General features: G+C 40.7%; 1 protein-coding gene across 1 annotated transcript in view; it reads right to left on the bottom strand.

The window, feature by feature from the left end:
* The window catches only part of STAT4 (signal transducer and activator of transcription 4), a 60,964-nt gene extending 38,842 nt beyond the window's left edge, over positions 1–22,122 (bottom strand). Inside the window, exons 1-3 of the mRNA XM_053471851.1 lie at positions 22,008–22,122; positions 10,764–10,892; positions 8,421–8,565 (exon numbers count right to left, since the gene is read on the bottom strand). Coding sequence (XP_053327826.1) covers positions 8,421–8,565; positions 10,764–10,891 — 273 coding nt within the window. The 5' untranslated portion in view covers position 10,892; positions 22,008–22,122. The remainder of the gene's footprint in view (positions 1–8,420; positions 8,566–10,763; positions 10,893–22,007) is intronic.
* Positions 22,123–23,126: the final 1,004 nt, after the last annotated feature.

The raw sequence follows: 23,126 nt of genomic DNA, 5'->3' as shown, positions 1-23,126 counted from the left end.
AGTGGCATTTGCATTACAATTAGCGCTGGTATGTAAATGAACATTGAGAAACATAGTAATAGTCTATAGAAATAAAATATTATTCTTCCACAGTAATTAAATACAGAGGTCGCCTAAACCAGTGAATGAGTGATGTCATGCTCGCCTGCACACCTTACATACGTGCATTATGTTGCTTACCCCCTTTGGCAGGGGCATAACTAGAAGCCTCAGGGCCCTGGTGCGAGAATCTGTTTAGGGCCCCCCCACACCCCCAACCCATCTACCCCCTTCTCAGGCTATCTAACCTCTCCCTCTCCCCCCTTCTCACTATCTACCATCTCCCTACCCCCCCTTCTCACTATCTACCCTCTCCCTACCCCCCCGGCAGTCCTGTGGTGGGGCCGCGAGGCGTCTGTCTCACAGCTCTGCCGCGGTGCGCGCGGCTTCACTGCTGAGCGCCGGCATACGACGTCATATGCCGGCGTTCAGCGTGAAGCTCCAGTACCCGAGACAGACAACTCACGCTCCCACCACTGCAGTCAGGGGAGGGCTGGCAGCCTAAGGCCTGGGGGGCAAGTCTGGTCAAGTGGCCCGTTGTCCCCAAACAGCCCAGCGTGAGCCAATTTTGTCCCCAAACAGCCCACCCTGACACCAGTACAAGCTCTGCAACACCAACACCCAAACACACACACCAGGACAGGCTCTACCACACCAATACCCAGACACACACACCAGGACAGGCTCTGCCACACCGACACCCAAACACACACACCAGGACAGGCCCTGCCACACATACAGTCAAACACACACACCAGAACAGGCCCTACCACACAGACAACCTGTGAGGTTCGTCTTACCAGGAGGAATCCGGAATGCAGGAATGGAACACACTTGCTCAGTACAGAACACGCACAAAGGGCCTGGTAAGGGTAACAGGGCGCTTGGCAGTGTAGCTGTAAGCACGGGTGGTCAGGATGTAGCCGTTTAGCAGACCAGGGTCGGGATGCCGGAGATACGCAGGAGCCGTTGAGATAGCCGGGGTCAGGAAGCCAGAGGTACACAGAGTCGTTAAGGATAGCCAGGGTCAGGATGCCAGAAGTACATGGAGTCGTTGGGATAGCCGGGATGCCAGAGATACACAGAGTCGTAGAATAGCCAGAGTCAGGATGCCAGAAGTACAAGAGAACCGTTAAGCAGACCAGGGTCAGATACCGGATAAACAGGATATAGAACTTGAAACACGGAGCGGAATCCAGTCGGCGGTCAGCCTCATAAATATTCATGAAGCGGCCGCGCGCGCTGCTTCATGTGCTAGTGAGCAGTGCCGGCGTTTCTGCCGGGAAGGAGAAGAGGACGTCCGGGACTTGTTTAAGGTAGGTACCTTACACAAACACACAGACACCAGGACAGGCTCTGCCACACCGACACCCAAACACACACACACACACACACCAGGACAGGCTCTGCCACACAGACAGCCAAACACACAGACACCAGGACAGGCTCTGCCACAGCTACACCCAAACACACACACACACAAGGACAGGCTGCCAATTCCTGCCAATTCGGCTTGGATGAAATTCTGAGGTCCCTGACACCTTCTGGAGTCACCTTTCATTATAGAAATGGAAAAAAGGTTCTCCCAGAGTTAGAACGGTCAAAGAGGCGCGGCAGCAGCAGTAGTAGTAGAATGAAAGGCACATGCATCCCAGCGGAGCTGGACTGAATTTCCCCGATATTATACAGTATATTATATTGTCACCAATACTTATTGCCAGCAATGTGTATTAATCAATGAAGAATAATAGATATGATAGATAATAAAAAACACAAATTACAGGTTTGGCTAGTAGCATAAATGGCCAATCACAACCATATCACTCAATGAGACCACTTCTTTTTTTGGCTACGTCTATCTATCAGTCATTAATATGCACCCTCCTACACACAGTCCCTCCTACTTTACCTCATCAATGAGCCCAAAGCGGCTTGTAATGGTGCAAAAACAGCTTGTAATGGTGGCTGCTACACTTGGAGATGAATGGACTAACCATGAAGATTTTTTTGCACTTCGTTTTTGTTAGTTCCATAAGAGATGGATCTTATCATTACACAATAAGCAGCTCAAGTTATAGATATGCCAATAACAGTAAAAGTGTTTCATGTGTCAATGTAGTCTAAATACGACTGGTAAAAAGGGACTGTACCTACTATCTCAGAAATGTGGAAATTCCGCAGACTAATAACAAACACACAGTGACATCATGTTTTTTTTTTCCACAAACAAGTTCCGTCATTTCTCATATTATAGATCTGTGTCTGGAAATGTAGGTGCCATCCATATTTACTATATTCTAAACAAGTTAACATTATGACCTTTCGGGAAAATTGTTAGTCATCTTATTTTTGTTTGTTATCAATTTTTCTTTTTCTTGAAATTACAGTTACGAAAAGCAGCAAGACAAAGAGTAGGCTTTTCTGTGATGTCATTAAAAATTTAGAATTTAGAAAGATTTAGAAAGTTTTTATATGTTACCAGGATGACATGATGTTCTTGTTTTAAGGACAGTCCCCCATTCAGACCATGTTTTCTGCTCTCTGAAACCTTATTTTGGCACGTCTTTTTAATGACAGGTCAGTATGCTAATAAACTAATAACTAACACACATATATATCCAGAACGCTCTGAAGTCCATGACGCTAATGTTTCTACCGTTTCTTTATCACAGGCTCATACTACTTTGCTAACAATATACCACATTTTAATAAGCCGTACAACTGGCCATGATCAACTCCAATAGCCTATATTAAAACAACCATAGGATTGAGAGTTTTGTGTTTATTAAAAGCATGGCATATGCTTATGTTCTAGCCAGGTTATCGTAGTCTTTGCCTCATGGAGAAAGAACAAAAGCTGGGAGCTGGAACGCTGAGAGACACAGGTACAATCATAGTGCAGTAAGTCATTGGCATTAAGCCTCACCCAGCTTGAGTGACAGTATATGTATATTATATATATATATATATATATATATATATATATATATATATATATATACACACACACACACACATACGCTAGCGTATATGCAAATCATAAAAATGACATGCACCTTTTCTTCTCTCCCTGTCCCCCTTTCTTCCTTTCTTCTGTCATCCGTTTCCTCTCTCTATCCTCTCTCTTCATCTCTGCGTCTCTTTTTTCTCTCACACTCTTTCTTCTCTTCATTTCTCTTCCACTCTCTTTTTTATCTCCTCATCTCTCTTTTTTTTTATCCCTCCCTCGATCCTTTTTTGGCCCTTTTTTTCTCCTCGATTTCTTAGTTCTCTGCCCCATCTCCTTCTTTTCTGTCCCTTCTTTTCCACCCCTTTCTATACTTTGAACTCCTCTCTTTTTCTTCTTTCTCCCATTATATCTTTCTTTCCTTCTTTCTTTTCCACCTCTCATCTCCTCTTTTTCTTCCTTTTATGTGCCTCCTTACCCACCACACACTATCACTATTCAGAACATAACTATTTAGTGGTTCCAACCCACCCAGCACACATAACACCGCCAACCTATATACTGTATATATCCTTTATTATTGATATCTATATCATATTCATTCCACCAAATACATACTCCTGGTTCTACAAATCTGGTCTATGGTATATACCGTATATTTTTTGAGACTTTAGTATATCTTCTATTTCTCAATTGTGGTCTATTTTATATTAATATAAAATTGAATATAAAACATTTTTATTATACTAATATTTTCCATTTTAGAGTATTTTGGGTTGCTGTATAATTTAACCCTAGCTCACAACTTTTCACCTTAAATACATTTTTTATGTAGTTTTCATCTGTAACATACAGGGCTTTACCTCTATCACCCTGTCAAATGAAGCGTAGTGAATTCTGCTCTCTTCTCTTGCAATTTCATCATTTACAGATGATCCAAATAGGAATTATAGATGATGGATCATCCTAAATTTGCCTGGGTCTTTTTTAGGGACTACACCAAGCGGTGAGACCTTCAAATTGTGAAAAGGCAGAGATTCAAAGGGTCAGCCATGTGGCCACAATCATCCTACTGTCTCTTTATACACTGGAACTAGAGAGAGCATCCACCATTTTTTCTTTATGTCAGCACTGATTTGCATGCCTAAAGGCGATACCTCATACATATTCACTACCTGTGCTGACTGGACTGCCTCCAGACAGCATGCCTCTTTTTCAGTCACAGCAGATATTCGTTGCCAGCCCCTTCTCATTGGAAGATCCGGTGCCTTGAAAAGGCTTGGGGAGACAAGTTATGAGGAGGCTGATGGTACCCAGAACAAAAGCTCTTGGTTATGTTCGGTGTATCTGCCTGTCGGGTCCCCCTGGCTGCTGGTCCATGGTTGTATTGGCTGGTGGTGTATAATAAAGCCAGGCCCGGACTGGGACAAAAAATAGGCCCGGGCATTTAAGCCTGAGCAGCCCATATTTATTTATTTATTGTTAAAGCCCACCCTTCATGTACCATCTTTACATGTACCATCATGTAAATCATTAACACATTCATTAATGCAGTCTCACAAATCATTCACACAATTCATCCTCACATGAATTCATTAATTGTCATACGCATTCACACAATTCATCCACACATTTATTCATTCATTCTCATACGCATTCACACTACCTCCTCTCTTCATCTTATCTGTCTCTTCTCACTATGTTCCCCCTTTTCACTATGTAACCCCCTTCCCCACTTCTCAATATGTACCGCCTCTATCCCCTCTCCCCCTTTCTCACTATCTAACCCCCCCTCTGCCCCTTCTCACTGCACCCCCCTCCCTCACCCTACTTACCTTGTTGCCGGAGCAAGCAGCAACTGTGACCGCACCTGTGGCAGGGCAGGATTGACTTAGGGGCTGATGGAGCTGCAGCTCCAGGCCCCCACCTTAAAATAGGCCCAGTCAGGACCGGACTGACTGGTCCTATATGGCTGCATTAACGCAGAGCCCCTGAAGCCCGCCGCAACTACCCCCTCCTAACTATCTACCCTCTCCCTCTTTGAAGTTCACTTACCTTTCAGGAGTCCTGCGGTGGGGGTGCAAGGCCTCTGCCTCCCAGCTCTGCCACTGTATGGAACAGTATAGAGTGATGGGAGTTATGATGTACTTTTAGAGCATAATTAGATCATGAAAAAGACATTGGAAATGGTACAGCATAACACCCATCACTCTCACGCACTTACGAATGCACACATATACCAATCCACACACATAGACCAATCCACACGTATACACCAATCCACACGTATACACCAATCCACACGTATACACCAATCCACACACATACACCAATCCACACGTATACACCAATCCACACGTATACACCAATCCACACATATATACTAAGCCACATATATACTAAGCCACACATATACCAATCCACTCTCACTGAGTGTTTTCCTACCTTTCCTTTTTTCTCCTTACAGCTCCTTTTCCTCCTCTTCTTCAGGTCTTCTGTCTTCTCTGTCTTCTTCCGGGTCAGAGGGCACGGACAGCGGTGGGCGCGGCTTCAGTGTTGTGCGCCGGGATCTCACAACAAACCCCGGCGCACAGCAGCTGTTGCCGCGCGGATCGCAAGGGAGCGGTATCGGAGGTCTTTAACAGACCTCCGGCTCCCTTGAGTGATTTTAAGCCTGGTTGAACCCGGCTTAAAATCACTCAAGGGAACCGGAGGTCTATTAAAGACCTCCGATACCCCTCCCTTGCGAGTCTGCTCCTCCAGCGGCGGACATTACTGTCCGTCTCTGGAGGGGTGCCGGGTGCCGCAAGTTGGCACCCCCTGATGAGCGGCACCCGGTGCGGACCGCCCCCCCCCCCTGGAGTGTGGCGCCCTGTGCGATCGCACACCCCAAAGGCCGGCCCTGCTCTAAGGGGCCGGGAAGCCCCCACCATGGCCGGCATTAGGGGTCTGCGGGCGCACAGGTTTTAAATTAAAACATCGGGTTTTTGCGGCGGTTAATGCGGCAAAAACCCGATAGGGTAGGGGCCTGGAGCTGCAGCTCCATCAGCCCCTAAGTCAATGCGGCCCTGCCGTGGCCCGGCCCACCGGGCAAATGCCCGGTGTGCCCGATGGCCAGTCCGGGCCTGAATAAAGCTATGCACGAAGCCTTCCCACAAATATCTTTTGTGCTGTTATTGAGTGAGGATTATCGTGTTGGGTTTTAGGGTAGTGGGATGTTTATGGCTAATGGGCCTAAGCGATCAAGGTTGATCAAGCAAAAACCAGGACAAATAAGAATAGTGTTATCTATATTGTATGCCTTTGAATTGCCCACCTGAAGTCACACTGTCAGAACTTCTGCATCCCATTAATTCAGGAGAAGATACAAAGACTGGTACAGACAGCAGCTTGACAAAGGCCCTGTTTGGCCGAAACATTGCTTTTTTTTTTGCTTTCTCTAAATAAAGTATCCTAAAGATTGGAAGCTGTTTGGAGTGCTGGGATTCCTTTTCTTTGTTCTTGAACAGGATATTAGTGAATGTTCTAAATTGGCACCTTGTATTCTAATGGTAAATAACTCAAATAATTTCTGAATTCGCATTTAAAAAAGCTCTGCGCTCAAGTACAAAAACATGGAGTAGGTGGCTGGTCAACAAAGTTAGTAGGTCTGCCAAGGTGTTTTCACTTATTGTATTGGAAGTACTATGCCACTATGTGTTCATCACATAATATACCGGTATTTGGAAAGTTGCTTAATTTGTGTTCAGGCACATTTCACATTTTAGACATTTTTTGTTATCTCCTGCCACTTGAAAATGCATTATTATGTATCATAATTAGAAACAGAATAGAATTGTACCAAATATGTTTTAAAACACACCACATAATGACAAAATAAACAATGATTCAGGAAGTAATAAAATAAAGGATATGTAAATCAAGCAGTCCAAATTATATAATGCTATACAAACTGACTCCAGGAAGAGCCCCTTTATAAACAGTAATCAACAGGAGTATATCCCTGCTTCAAAGCATGATGTTACGTTTTTATACTGCTGTTAAGCTGTCTTTTTAGAAAGCTTAATTTAGAACTACATTTTCAGCAAAGCTTTATGAAGAAGTACCAGTAATGGCATTTTGTATTTGAGAAAAATAATATAATACATAATCATATCAAAAAGTTGAAATTAATACTGCCACGTTAATGAATAAACCCCAATGCTTGAGTATTAGACATGAGATTTCAGAGTAAATCATGAATAATCAGGCAATATCAGTTGCTTTTGAAGGATTATGGAAAAGGTTTCTCACACATAGTCAGAGCTCAGCTCAAAACTGTTTAAGCAAGTTATCACTTCTGTCGCTTTCATGAAAGTTTTTTTTATATAGAAGATATGATTGTCTACATAAACTCAAAAATAAAGAAATTACGTAAAATTTGAAAAAAAAATCATCAAAATGATGCTGAACGTACTATTGTTGTTTTCTATGCATTTATGCTAGACCTGCTTATGTTTGTTAGATATCACTAAGCATAATTATGTTTCATATGGGAGTATTGGATTGGACTTTACATGCGTTGGCAGAACACCCACACTTTGTTATATTTTCTTAAACTACTCAATGGGCAAACAAACAATTAAAATTGCTTCAATATGTGTCAGGCTCCCAGGCCTTCTCCGTGAATTCTCCGGAGTAACCGATCTTCCGTGGTTCCCCTTGCTGCTTCAGCCACACTCCATGCTGCCGCTCCATCGCGAGTTAGGCTGCGTCCCCGGCCTCTAGTAACACGAGTGCCGCTATCCGTGATCACCTCCATGTTAGTGACGGCAGGGGGCGTGTCCTGACATCCGTAGATGCTGCAGCATTGGTAGATGCGGGGGAGGCAGGGAAAGAGGCTAGCAATCTCTTAGGGGATGGCATAGTTTAGTATGGAGGAGGCGGGATCACTCTGAATCTAGAATCTAGGGCTTTACCTGACAGCCCCTATAAGTTATTGAGCCCCTATAGTTATTGAGCTGACTAGCTGGTTTTATTCTGCTCAGTCCCAATTCCTCCTGTGATCTACTTACTCTGCTTGAAGTCCTTCCTGTCATCCGACCTTGGCTTGTTTACTGGACTTTGTGTATATCCCCTATACTGACCCCGCTCGTTACCCATTTTGCACCTCTGCCGCCTGTCCTGATCACCTACCTGACTTTCGCTTTTGCCTTTGGCCCTTACCTTTTCCAACTCCTATGAATACCTGCTGGCCTCCTAGCTCTCCATGCTGATCTACACTCCCAGCACGTCCCAATAATATGCAGGATATAGACATTTTATCCTGGGAAACCTGGTTTAACTTCACTTCTTTTCTTCTCTGGAGTATTTTGTTTTCTGCCATTTTAGCATTGGTCATACAGTTAATGACAAGCTCAAGCATTCCCTATTTACATTATTGTACCAATCTTACCAAAAGTAGTTGCTTGATTCTCTTAAGATTGTGCCTTAACAGTAAATTTTTCTCCTGGGAAACATGGTTTAATTGGTCTTCAATCTGAATCATAAGGTTCTGGAGGAGAATAGCAGCCAATGAATCACTGTTAGACGCAGCATCCCTATAGAAAATATCAACAAGAAAGAAAAGCACCATATTACATATCCTATTTATATGCCATGCTAAAATTATAGATAATTACTCTTTTCCCAATTCTGAGTACATACATTGTTGCTATTATAAAAATTACAGACAGCATTGCCAAAAATAATGCTTATTAAAGTATTTTAAATTAATAAAATCAATGCAGAGCCGCAGCTCCCCTCCCCCATGGTCTGAAAGGTCTCTCCACTGATTGGTTGCTCGAAGCAGCCATTCAGTGGCAGGAAAACATTCCAATTAAAATCAATGCGAAAACATTCCACATGCCACGTTAATGGCAGTAAGTAAATAGCTGGTGGTTGCGGAAAGGGGCAAATGCATATGGAGATTCTGCAGAATTCCTTCATATATTTGTGATAGGGACACTGGATGAATTTGTATGTACCTCTTAGCTATCGCATACATTAAAGTACATATAATATCTGGAGCACCCACGCTCTTTCTCATTAAGGTGTTTCATGTGGTATATTCAGATTAGAAAAAGCTATATGAATATTTTGGCCAATCATCAAAGCACCTAAAATAGTCAACAACATCAATACTCCAACATATAGAACATACAATAACGGTAATGATCACGCATTAATTAACCACAGTGAATCAAATACTATGTATTATCTCAACAGATGTAATTATGTATATATCAACTAGACATGTCTAAATGAGCCAAAAAACGATTGACAAATTCTCCGGTTCGTTTTTTGGCCCATTCTTTTTCGTGCAACAAAAGTCTTTCCCTGGTCATTCGGTTCGGCCGAAATTTCGGTGGCATTTTTAATTTGGGAAGAAATTCTTTGCCCAGTGTCCACATTCACTCTCTCACACTGTTACTCACTCTCTCACACCCTCGTTCACTACTTCTCTCCTGCTCTCTAAATGTTTCCCTGCCTTCTCTTCTGACCACTTCCACATCTTCTTTCTTCATCTGCATCTCGGCAGACATAAGCTGGCAACTTCTGCCAAAATGGCGGTGCTGCGGCGATGTCCTCCTTGATCATCCAATCAGAGGAGAGGACGTCACTGCAACCGCTGTTATTTTTCTCTCATGTAAACTGTTATGATTAAGGATTGAAGATAGAATAGAAATGATAGAAGATGAAGATGCAGAAGAAGATCTGCAAGGGGAAGTGGTCAGCAGAAGCGGAAGTGATGGCAGAGAGTGAGTGAGAGAGTGACAGTGGACCCACGAATGGTGTTAGAAAATTATGACATTTGTGGGGGGGTTTCGTCGTGGGGAGGTCTGGCCTCGTTTTCAGGGCTTTGTACGAACTGCAGAATTTACCAAAATTTTCACACTGCAATGATACTTTGAACTTGGGGAAACAGACAGTGACATTTGCTTTACAAATGAAGAAGGAGCTCCCCTGTGTTTATCGCACCTACACATAATGTGCCTCACAATGAGGCACATGATATGAATAATATTTAAACTATACACTATTGTTACAGTTATTTAAAAAAGAAAGTACACTCTCTTTGAACTCTATAGTTTTACATATCAGGACATAATAATAACAATCTGTCAGCTTTTGTAGAGGTGATCACACTTGCAGTATCATTTTATCCAGGGCATTTGATTAGGAACACCTCCTACTTAGCATCTACATTTCAATGGAAGCAACAAGGATGTACTTAGTTTTTCACACAGAGCTTTTCCATTTTGGCTTTATTTTTCTTGAATAAATCATGACACGGTGTAATATGTCATGTGTTGCTGTGTTCCTCTAATGTTTAGACCTGCAGATAATTGTTACGTCCTGATATGTAAAACCATAGAATTTAAAAATGGCATACTTTCTTTTTCACACGACTGGATAAGTTAATATTTTTCTTTAGAATCTTAGAGGCAGTATCTCAATTAAAATGTTTATATAATCCTGATGGCTATCTTGACCCATCGTTAATCTCTCTCTAGTGGGAAACCTAACCCTGCACAGTAACTCGAAACTGATTTTGTGATAACTTGTGTTATTTTTAGTTTGTTTTAAGACCCCATTTTATTCACTGTTATTTAACTGGGCAACAGTGAATAAAATGGTTGGATTGTCTTTTTAAGCAGCATAGATTTACTTTCAAACTGCAAGTGGAACCAACCAGACCTGGAAGTATAATGTAGATATAGATTAGGTACAACTTAATTTAGATAAAAATACTTGCCAATCCTGACTCTCTATCCATCCTGCCAGCTGATGTCGTACCTCCATAGGAAATGTGTCATCGTAAAACTGGTCAACTTGCTCCAGAAATCTCTGTTCGAGTTGTTGGACCTGACTCCACTGAGCCATACTGGAAAAAAATTAGTCGGAATAGAGGAGTTACTTTTTTTTTGGAAGGCAAACTAAAGAACATAATCAGGTTTACGACAAGGAGCCCATAAATTAGCAATATTTATTAGCTATAGATTAGATTAGCTAAGTGTTTCAGTGTCCCTCTCTGTCTTTTTAGAGCTATGTTACCGTAAATGGGGAAAAACAGAAAACGAACTAGAACTAGGATGCCTTAAATGCAGGGCAAAAGGGGCCGCTCCCCCGAGCCAAGTCATTCCTGGGGGGCCCATAGCAGCTGCTGCTTGTGCCCGCAGCAACCGCAGTTGCCGGGGTCACAACTGCGACCGCTTCATCCACTCTAGGGAGCCCGGGCAGAGCCTGTGACCAGTATAAATGCATGGAACATATGGAATATTCATACTGATGTTTCCACGTTAGGATGTGTATGCACAATCCCATACATCTCTAGCATGGTGTGTGGAATAGCTGGCTCAATAGGTGCTAGTGTCACTTTTGCAGCAACATCCCCTGCATCACAACTAGTTACACAACCAATACTCTGTTGCAACACTGAGTTCAGTTTAGTTAAAAAGACAGTTTTGCCATTTTCTGGTATAATTGCTGCGCTGGTTCATTAAATTGACTTGTTATTATAACAATTAACTGAGCAAACTAATGTCTTCTTACCAACCTGAACACACACTTTAAACACATTTCCGATGAGATACATGGCATTACAAAGCACCTTTTTGTTAAATCTTAATTTCAATGCAATATGGCACATAGATACTCATTTGTAAAGATGGACGGGTTTCCCCAAAACCACTTCTAAAATGTACACGTAAGCTTATGTTACAGCCCAGGAAGGCTTATAGGTAAAAAAAAAAAAACTAAACATAATGTCCCACATGCTTTAGCACTTCCTGGTTTACAATAACATGCGTTTGTCAAAGGGAAACTACATTTTTAAATAATCAAAATTTACAAAATAAAGTGTCCTTGATACATCGTATCAGAATTGTCTGGAATGAATAAATGAAAATGTGTGGTGTGTCAAGGAAGTATAGAAAAAAAGTCCAACCTTTTCACCGATTTGAAACTTCTTTCCTCAGTTTCTATTTGTCACTGAAGTCATATCAAGCATAAAACAACTTTAAATATTATTCAAGTTGTTTACCACAATGAATTATGTTAGGAAAATCCACCAGGCAATTTATGATATTGGATATTACTAAATAATATTTATATTGCTAAATAACATCAGTGATATTGAAGCAGTGGCATCGCTAGAGGGGGGCAAGGGGGGGCAATTGCCCCTGTTGCCCCCCCGCCGAATTTGGAGCCACCCAGGACAGTCCCATTGACTGCTAACGACGGCACCATGCCGTCACTAGCACTACCTTACCTTGATGGAGGTCTCTGGACCCCCATCACCACCTACCCCGGCGATCTGCCCCTCACACTGAAGGGCATCACCGGGGCCACCCGATCCGTCCGGTGACGGCACGCGCAATGACGCGATGACGTCACCGCGCAACTTTATGAATAACTGACAATTGTCAGTTAAAGCTGTATGGGGGCATGCTGCTTAGATGCCTGTATCTCAGGCATCTAAGCAGCTACAGACCTCCAACATATACAGTTGGAAAAATTTTAAAAAAATGATTTAAACATAAAGTAGTTAAACTTAATAAAAAATAAAAAAGTTTAAGTATTCTAGCTAAATGATCACTGTGGTAGCCAATGTTACCACAGCGATCATATAGCTATAAAAAGTCACATTCCCTTTTTAAAAATGGCCGAAACTAATTTTTAATCCCATGATCCCTTTGATCATGGGGTTAAATTTAGCCAACGGTAGAGGGAGGCAATTTTTGAAATCCTGATGAACTGCAAATATTATTAAAATAAGCCATTTAGCCTGTGCAGTACGTGAGTAACCATATCATCCCTGGAGCGCCTTGCATTTTTACTGCAAAACTTATTTTTTCTCCCTTTACCATCATTTCTTTGGGATTGTAAGGGGAAAGAATGGTGTGTGCTTCTGTGAATGAATGTATGGAAAGTATGGTGTGTGCTTCTGCGAGTGAATGGAGATATGAAAGGCGTGTGAATGATCAGTAATTAGGGTTGAAGCCTTGACGTGGCATTACTGCTCATGTAGGAAGTTAAATTATGGCACAAAAAGTACACATTTGCAAGAACTACACCCCTTGGCGCATCAAATGAGGGGCTGTATGTGTTTCTAGTACAAACCTGGAGTGTGCTAGACACAAATGAACATGTCGCTATGGATAGAAAAAAACATATTTTCTAGCCAAAGCGACATATTCCATCATTATTTGTGCACTCAACTTTTGTCCTAGAAATACATGTAGCCCCTCATTTGAAGCTCCAAGGGGCATAGTTTCTTAAAATGGATGAATTGTCTGAATGAGGGAGAGCATGAGTTAATGTGTGGATGAATTGTCTGAATGAGGGAGAGCACGAGTTAATGTGTTTGTGTGTATCATAGATGTATAATTGTGGAAGGGCAAAGATGGCACTAGCAGGATGTTTGAGCCTTGGGGACCGAGATGGCACAGGCCGGGTGTATATGGGACAAAGATGGCAAATCGTATGTGTGTTATCTGGGTGCTGGCCAGGTTCTATGTGGGCAGTGTGGACGCCAGGGCTTGCTTTGGGGTGTGCAACCTGTGATCTATGCCTGTAATTTAGAGGGTTTTAAATATACCTTTAATGCCGTGTTTTTATGTGAATTCCAATTGACCTGTACCTGCAAAGCTGGGTTTCTGTGTTATTCTGTAGATCCATATCTGCTATGCTATGTTTCCATACATTATTTATGTGTACCTGCAAATACAGGGTTTGTATGTCTTGTTCAGTTGATTAATATCTGCAATGCTGTTTCCATGTATTTATTTGATCTATACCTGCGATGCTACGTTTCATATATTATTATTGTATACCTGCAAATACAGGATTTATTTGTCTGATTCTGTTTATTTGATATATACCTTCAGTGCTGAGATCACAAGTGAATTTAAATTGATCTATACATGCAAAGCTGGGTTTGTGTATTAATGTGTTGATCTATACCTGCTATCGGCAGCATGGTCTAATATTTATATATATATATTTATATATATATATATATATATCGTCAGCAGGGACTAATATTAATATATATCAGCAACTGGGGCTAATATTAATATATATGGGCAATAGGGGCTAATATATATATATCAGCAGCAGGATCTAATATTAGGCCCTGAAATCATTTAGTGCAAAAGTTAAGGTATTGTGTTGTTTAAAGGATTTCAAGGATTAGTCGTACTAAATTGTGGCTTCAGGCTTCCCACGTTGAATGATCAAGTATTGTATTGTCCAATAACAAAAGTATCATTCCATAGCACATTACTTTTGGCAATATATATATATATATATATATATATATATATATGTTTTTTCAGTGGTATGATTTAATGGTGGAAATTATTAATGCCCCCCCAGTTTGACTGTGGTATCTTGTGTGCCCCCCCCTATATATTGTTTCTAGAGTCGCCACTGTATTGAAGGATTGGGAAATGTGACTGTTTAACCTAAATTTTCAACTTCCTCTTAGCCCTTCATCCACTACATCTGCTTCCTAATTGTACTTAACTCTCCCTCCAAAAACAACTTCTCACTTGCTCCTACCTTCCCTCACAGGTGGATTAGTACTGAATGCTCTTATATTGTTGGAATGAATGCTGCTTCTTGAGAATGCAAAATCCAGGCTGTCCTGTGTAAATTCTGGACAGTTCTGAGGAATGAGATTTTGCATGATACATCAAGACGAAAATAGTAAATGGCTAAAACTAAAATCCAAAAAGAAATAATACAATGCATTGGTGGCTGCACATAAAAAATAAACTGCTTTGCAATGCAGCAAAAGTAAAAGGATTTTAGAACTACCCACAATTGCTCTTTATGCAATAATCAAAAACAAACAAAAAATTTGTATCATTTATAATATGCAAAAAAGGCAATGAAACAAAAGCTGAAAAAAAGTTGTGGCTGCATTTGTTTCCTGAGGAAACTAAATACAACAGTTGCCTCCCCTTGGCCAGACATAGTAGATTTATTACTGTGGTATTTTTTTTTACCACCGTGATAATGTTCTAAGGTATAATATATATATATATATATATATATAAAATACCTTAGAACATTATCACGGCATATATATTTCCATTGAACATTAAGATATAGTGAAACCAAATACTATTGCTTAGGGGCAAGGACAAATGTGTATCAAAAAATATTTTATTCTATATGATATTGGATTTCCCTGGAACCATGGCTTGCCCAAGACATTATGCTGCCTGGGACCAAGATTTAACTGAAGCTCCCCTAAACAAAAAAAGCACAAAATCCACCAGAACGATTCCCAAACCCCTCCAACATGCACAAGCTAACATACCCAGACACACACACGAAAATATAAAAAATGTTGTGAATTAGTGCTCACTGTGAAAATTATATAAAAAAATTAAATTACTCCCCCCTTGGATTGCAGCCTCTATTCTATACTACTCTGGGTATGCCATACACTTGAAGATGCAGGACTCTACAGGGAGGGAAAGAAAATCGGTGTGGTATTTAATAAATCTTATAGTGTACTAATAATAGATGTGTAAAAAAACACACAAACATAGAATACTTAAGTGCTCATTGAGTTCTTTGTTGATTCTACAGTGATTAGATTCAGATTCCCAGATTGCAGCAAACACACAAAAAAGGAGAGCGACACAAAACTCCATAGTGTAAAACCACACAAACCATAACTTGGAAACAGTATTGCACTTACACAGCAAAAATAAATGAAGCAGATAGTAGCAGCAAAGTCCTCATAAAAAAACAAGATGTAATATCAGTATATTCAATTCCTCCACAGTTTTCATCAGACTTCTAACTTTCTCAGCAGATGTATTATAGTCAAGTGAATATATAGAAAACCAAGGCTGCCTCAATCACAATTCACAAATATTGCACTTCTTCAAGGATCCATTTTATAGTAACATGACATAAGCTGGACTCTGGATTTATCTCTTTATTCCGGGAATGTTCCGGCTCTCAGTGGAGGGAGGTGCACTCCCTGGATCCGCCAATGTGCTGCTGCCCACTAAGTGCCTCCTGGGTTCAATAGACCCAACCAAACCCATGGTAGGGCTGGCCATGCTGGGAAATTCCCAAGGTAGGTTACCTGAAGCTCTTCGTCTTATTAAGGCTTTGTGAGAGGGACACAAATCTCAGATAACTAAACATCTTGGCAAAGCAAACAGGGTGCAAATTACCATTAGCACCTGTCTTTAGATATGGACCATAACAAATGTAAAACTTCTATTTGTCCATATACACATGCAGAGTTCTGTATGATTTCTCTAATTCCAAGTCCACATGTAGCGCTTGGGACTGCATACGAGTTCTGACAGATTATCAGTGGAGACCTATATATCTGGTCCATTGAAATAAATCCCCATCTTCATGCAGGGAATAAGTGTACATTGGCATCATATATAAATTAAGGTTAATGAACAGGAATTATAGGAATCGGAAATAAGGGGCATTATGATTAGCAAACAGAAATTTTAGCTGGGAAAGAAAAGGGGAGATTTATGTTTACTAAAAGGAATTACGTCTCAGGAGGACTAAGGCTAAGGAAGAGGGCTAAATGGGTTTGAGGAGGGCAATTAAGATCAAGGGGTATTTTTCTGTGCAAAGAGATATTGACTAAGCCAGGGAAAATAACAAATCAAGCGTGTGGAAGAGATTTTTTTGCTGTGGAAGTACAAAGTGTTATCCAGTCTTAATGACAAGTTTGTGGTGTTTGCTTTTACAATATGAACCTAATATGAAAATGACAGAAGAAGAAAGAATGGAGTAAAGCAACATAAAAAAGACCTCAGTAATAAGAAACTAATATGGCTAAAAAAAGTGGGTGTCCTGTATCAGAAGGCCATGCTATTCCTTGCAGAGACGGATTGATGAACATAATGAGATAACTACAGTAAAGATGTACAGTGATCATATTATAGTGGATATAGGCGCATGGATGAGTGAATGGGATGCCAGATCCCAAATTGTAAAATGACAGATCACAAAAAGTATTTTAGAAGTCTAATTCAATTTTCTACAATTGCAATTGGGAAAACCTAATTTCAAGAATCCAACTGAACTTTCAAATATGGTGTAACCTAGCATGGCCCTGTCACACAAACTGTGAAGAAAGAGTAAAGTAAGGAGCAAGTTTGACTGCATAACTTTAGTTTTTGGGGTGATGAGCAGTACAAGTGTGGGATATTCCAGCAGGCTGTGATTCTTTTCCTTTGAGTTGTCGGAGGGGGCATGTAAATTATGTAAGAAGGCCCACTGTGTGCAAAATTGTCAATACCTAGAGACGGAGGTCTGTGAGCCCCCCATTTGAATCTCACATTGTATAAAAGAACCCACATGGGTCTCCTGCACTCAATAATGGTGCAAGATAAGTTGGGTGGAAGACAAAAAAGATAAAAGGTTCTTGGATCTTTACATGATTGGTGTTGAGTTTTACAATCACAGCTGCAACAGGTGGTCGGCTTGCAAACCCAAAATAGGCCTTCCGTCATAATTTCCTGTATTTTTTAGTTAGTGGAAGGTAAATAGATTTATTATATAGTGTAGTAATCATGCTACGCTACACTACATTATTTCTGTTCATCTATTTGGCATGTCATTTGGTATTGCTGCTGTACAATTAAGTCTTTCCATGTCGTCACAGGACCTTGCAAATTTAGACATCTTGAGTACATATTATGTGCAAAGAGAATATGTTTAAGTTGCATTTGAACCTGATGACATCATTCTGGAAGATGGCATGTATATCTTTCAAAAGGGATTTGACATCACGCTTTATACAATGTGTGCCACATAACCAGTAAAGAACTGATGATGTAGGCTACTTAAATTCTTTCATTTTTTATTTCTTCTGAGCAGAGCCTTCTGATGGTATATAGTGCCTATTGGCCAAGCTGATCATATCGGCCTAATCTATTTATGGAGGCCTAGTGAAAGATGGACCTTTTTTGGTCATTATTTATTTAAGTTGAAGTTGAGTCTGCCCAGTGCAATGTTTCTAGAGCATTTTATATTCTGGTGATTTCTGAATTGCGGTAAAAGGAAAATTGCAATATGAAAACTCCAAGGGGCCAATTTTAAAAATAAATGCATGTATGTACTTGCTTTGGAAAGGTATGTTAAACTTGTTATACAGCTCAAACGCATTTCAAATAAATTATGAATTGATTTGCATTTTACTCAGTGAAATAAGTATTTGATCCCATATAAATCAGCAAGATGTCTGGCTCCCAGGTGTCTTGTATACAGGTAACGAGCTGAGATTAGGAGCACTCTCTTAAAGGGAGCGCTCCTAATCTCAGTTTATTACCTGTATAAAAGACACCTGTCCACAAAAGCAATCAATCAATCAGATTCCAAATTCTCCACCATGGCCAAGACCAAAGAGCTTTCCAAGGATGTCAGGGACAAGATTATAGACCTACACAAGGCTGGAATGGGCTACAAGACCATCATCAAGCAACTTGGTGAGAAGGTGACAACAGGTGGTGCGATTATTTGCAAATGGAAGAAACACGAAATAACTGTCAATCTCCCTCGGTCTAGGACTCCACGCAAGATCTCACCTTGTGGAGTTTCAATGGTCATGAGAATGGTGAGGAAACAGCCCAGAACTACACGGGAAGATCTTGTCAATGATCTCAAGGCAGCTGGGACCATAGTCACCAAGAAAACAATTGGTAACACACTATGCCGTGAAGGACTGAAATCATCCAGTGCCCACAAGGTCCCCCTGCTCAAGAAATGTACAGGCCCGTCTGAATTTTTCCAATCAACATCTGAATGATTCAGAGGAGAACTGGGTGAAAGTGTTGTGGTCAGATTAGACCAAAAGTTAGCTATTTGGCATCAACTCAACTCGCCGTGTTTGGGGGAGGAGGAATGCTGCCTATGACCCCAAAAACACCATCCCCACTATCAAACATGTAGGTGGAAACATTATGCTTTGGGGATGTTTTTCTGCTAAGGGGACAGGACAACTTCACCGCATCAAAGGGATGATGAATGAGGCCATGTACCGTCAAATCTTGGGTGAGAACCTCCTTCCCTCCGCCAGGGCATTGAAAATGGGTCGTAGATGGGTATTCCAGCATGACAATGACCCAAAACACACGGCCAAGGCAACAAAAGAGTGGCTCAAGAAGAAGCTCATTAAGGTCCTGTAGCGGCCTAGCCAGTTTCCAGACCTTAATCCTAAAAATCTGTGGAGGGAGCTGAAGGTTCGAGTTGCCAAACCTCAGCCTCGAAACCTTAACAGTATATATATATATAATGTATGCTTAGCTCACCACCGGTCTCCGTGCGACCCAGTCAAGTTCTTCCACACCAGACTCATCCAACCATGTCTTTATGGACCTGGCTTTGTGCCCTGGGGTACAGTCATGCTGAAATACATAAAACGCTTCCCCAAAAATTTCCCACAAAGTTAGAAGCATAGCATTGCCCAAAGTGCCTTGGTATGCTGAAGCGTGAAGACTTCTCTTCACTAGAGGTAAGGGGCCCAACCCCTGAAAACAGCCTCATACCATTAAATCTCCTCTAATAAACTTTACAGTTTGCACAATGCGGTCAGACAGGCAACATTCTCCTGGCATCCGCCAAACCTAGACCATTAGACTGCCAAACAGAGAAGCATGATCCTTCATAATTTCCAGTGCTCCAGAGTCCAGTGGCAGCATGCTTTTCTTCACTTGATCCGACTCTTGACATTGTACTTGGTGATGTGATGCTTGCATGAAGCTGCTCAGCAATGGAAACCCATTCCATGAAGCCTGTCCTGAACAGTTTTTGAGCTGATATCAATGCCAGCGGAAGTTTGGAACTCTTCAGCTATGGAATCAACAGAGCATTGGCAATTTTTATGCACCACGCTCTGTGGCTCAGTCTTAATGACCGAGTTGCTGCTGTTCCTAAGTGCTTCCACCTTTTAATAATATCACTTACAGTTGACTGTGGAATATCTAGCAGGGATGAAAGTTTATGAACTGACACATGGTTACCAAAAGTAAGTACAAAGAAAATTTATATTGCATATTTAAGTGTTCAAATACCAAGACTAAATTACTGAGGGGAAAAAAGAATACTTCTATGTTGTTTAGTTAATGCAACATCTCTATAAAATACTTTCACTTTGCCTAATGACAAATACACAACACATGAATTTTAATTATCAAGTTCAAAATAGCAGGTATTTCTTAACACTTAGCATAACGCAGGGGAAGAGGGTTATCAGAGTCCAGGACTACAAATGCTTAAAATAATTACTTTTTCTGAACAAACAAAAAAAAGTAGAAATCCTACTGATGATAGCTAGTATATAATCCCATCTAAATTTACATTTGAAGTGTACTAGCACATTATGTGCACCACGTGCCACCAGTGTCAGATTTCCCGTAACGCCGGAGCATACTTCAAACTGTACCTCTTTAGGAGGGACAGTCCCACATTTTAACCCAAATCCTTCTATCCCGCCACTGGTGTTCTTCTTTACTAAGAAGTCAGAATGATTGCTGGGCATGGGTATGTTAGCCACTCATTCCAGCTTATGTTGTTCCCATTTTAACCAAGAACTGATCATTTCAATGATCAGCTGCCCTTCTCCATGGTTCAACTATTCTTGCCATTGATTGGTTGCTTGAAGCAGTCTATCAGTGGCAGGGAAATTCTCATTGAAATCAATGGGGTGACTTTCCACACACACGCAAGGGGGTCCAAAGAGGCACACGCCTGCAGCTTTCCCCGAACTAGAGCTGGAGCTGAACGGAGGAGAGTATCTCAACTGTATCTCAATATAACGAGCTCTTCAGTGACCTGTTCATTAACAGAAATGTACAAAGAACAAGAGGTTACCCTCTGAGACTGGAAGAGCAGAGATTTCATAGACAAGGAAGGAATTCTTTACAGTAAGGATAATAAAGGTATGGAATTCACTGCAAAGGAAGGTGGTGTTATCAAATACACTAGATGTCTTCAAAAGGGGTCTGGATATTTTTTTTAGAAAGGCATGACATACAGGGCTATAAATAGAATTAATATTTTAGAACTTCTTGATCCAAGGAGAAATCCGATTGCCTCTTGGAGTCAAGAAAGAATTGTTTTCCTCTGGTGGCAGAATTCGAAGTAGCTTAATTAAGAATAGGTAGGTTAGGTAGAAGGGTTGAACTTGATGGGCTTAGGTCTTTTTTCAACCTTATTAACTATGTAACTATGTAACTGTAGGGAGGTGTGGAAAGGGCTAAATGTGTTTGAGGGGATTCATGCGTTTGCAAAACAAATCACATAAAATGAAAAAGGACCAGACAGCTATCATATGTATTAAAGTGCATATGAAGGTTGGAGTATCCCTGTAAACTACAAACAGGGGCAGACTGAAAGAGCAGATAGATCTGTGCAGTGCTGGGAGCCTTTACGTAAAATGAATTGGTTACATTGTATGCAGTGTGCTGGGATTGGAGGGTTCCTGCTTTGTTTGGGTACCGTTATGATGTGTCAGAGTATGTTGAATACCTTACTTATTTAGCTTGGTACTCCTTATCCATACCTGGGAACATCCAGACTCTGGCCTCATGCTTTATGACAATTTTTCTTTGTAAATAGGTGCGAACATATTTCTATCAGACTTGGAATAAGACCATAAAGGAAACTAGAAAATTAAGTTGGCTACGCAAACAATTGTGGGGAAGTGAGCTTTGTTCGCCATTATGTTTCTTCCTAAATCTCAATACCCACAGAAAATACTCATAGAAAATAGTTTAACATCGTGCAGGAACACAGGCAGCAATGGGAGATGTGAAACAACCGCTTGTTTAGTAAATATTTGTGTGAGATCAATTAAATTATTGAATTGCTATTCTTTGTACATAGTTATTTCCATTTCAAACAGGTAAGAATTAAATATCTAGAGTTATTTACGTTGTGAAACCTCAGTGTAGGATATCCAGTAACAGGCACATTACACATGGCATATATATCTTACCTTAAAGTTGTTTTCTTCTTTAATATATCTGTCTTGATTATCCAACGTTGAACTAAGTTTTTAACAACCTGGATCAGAATTTTCAGTGTATGTACGCTAATGACATCTGTGTATATCTTACACTTTCCATGCTTGGAGCAGGTAAAGTAAAAGAGAGTCATTTACATAAGAAACACCCCTTGTGGTTTTCCTGAACGTCAAGAACGAGTCCACATAGAGAAAAAAAAATCCAGCTCTCCCACTTGAATGACATCAGATTGCATAAAGCAGAAAAAAAAAACTACCGAGTGTCAGAAAAAATTCAACCTTTATTAAACTTTTAGATTTCACAATAAGAAACTTATTTATTCAGCTACCAGTATACATAGGTGAAACTGTGAAACAATGCATTTACTGAAAATGATTATGAACTTGCTAGCTGGGGATTACCTATTACTGAGCCTAGTTGCCCTCATTTAACCCATTGTATTAATTTGACACTTTTTTATCCCTAGAAGGTTTGGCAAATTTTTGTAGTTTTGCTTTAGGTACATTTACCTACAGTTTACCTAGGGCAACCTGATCCTGGGAGGGGGCTTTAATATCTGGACAGACCCCAAAATGGAACACCACAAGGGGACATATCCCAGAATGGGGAGACCTAAAACCCCGATTACTTTTTAAACAGCTAGTTACATGACACTGTACATAGACAACGAATGTTTTATTCCCCCAACATAATTCTCTTAATAGACTCGCCTACTTCCTTTTTTCCCACTAACTTGTCTCAATGCATGAAAGCAGCGCACATTCATGCCCTTGTCATCTCATGCCACCATCTCACTGTAGTTATCCTAGAATTAAAACAGCATTTTGCCTCCTTCTACAATTACTACTAATTTCTTCAAATAGAAACATAGGATTTGGCGGCATATAAAAATCATTCAGCCCATCTAGTTTGGTCCCATAGCCTATCCTGTACATGTTTAAATCGCCTCACTGTATTAGGCTCCACCACTTCTGCTGGGAGACTGTTCCATTTATCTTAGAGTAAAGAAAACCCTGAAAAAATGACCTTTTGTACCGACATTTCTCCTCCATTCAAATAAGCTTCCCTCCTGTACTTTGTTAAATCCCTTT

The sequence above is a fragment of the Spea bombifrons genome, chromosome 7 (assembly GCF_027358695.1).
Source record: "Spea bombifrons isolate aSpeBom1 chromosome 7, aSpeBom1.2.pri, whole genome shotgun sequence".
Lineage (NCBI taxonomy): Eukaryota > Metazoa > Chordata > Amphibia > Anura > Pelobatidae > Spea > Spea bombifrons.
This window is presented reverse-complemented; position numbering and strand designations above follow the sequence as displayed.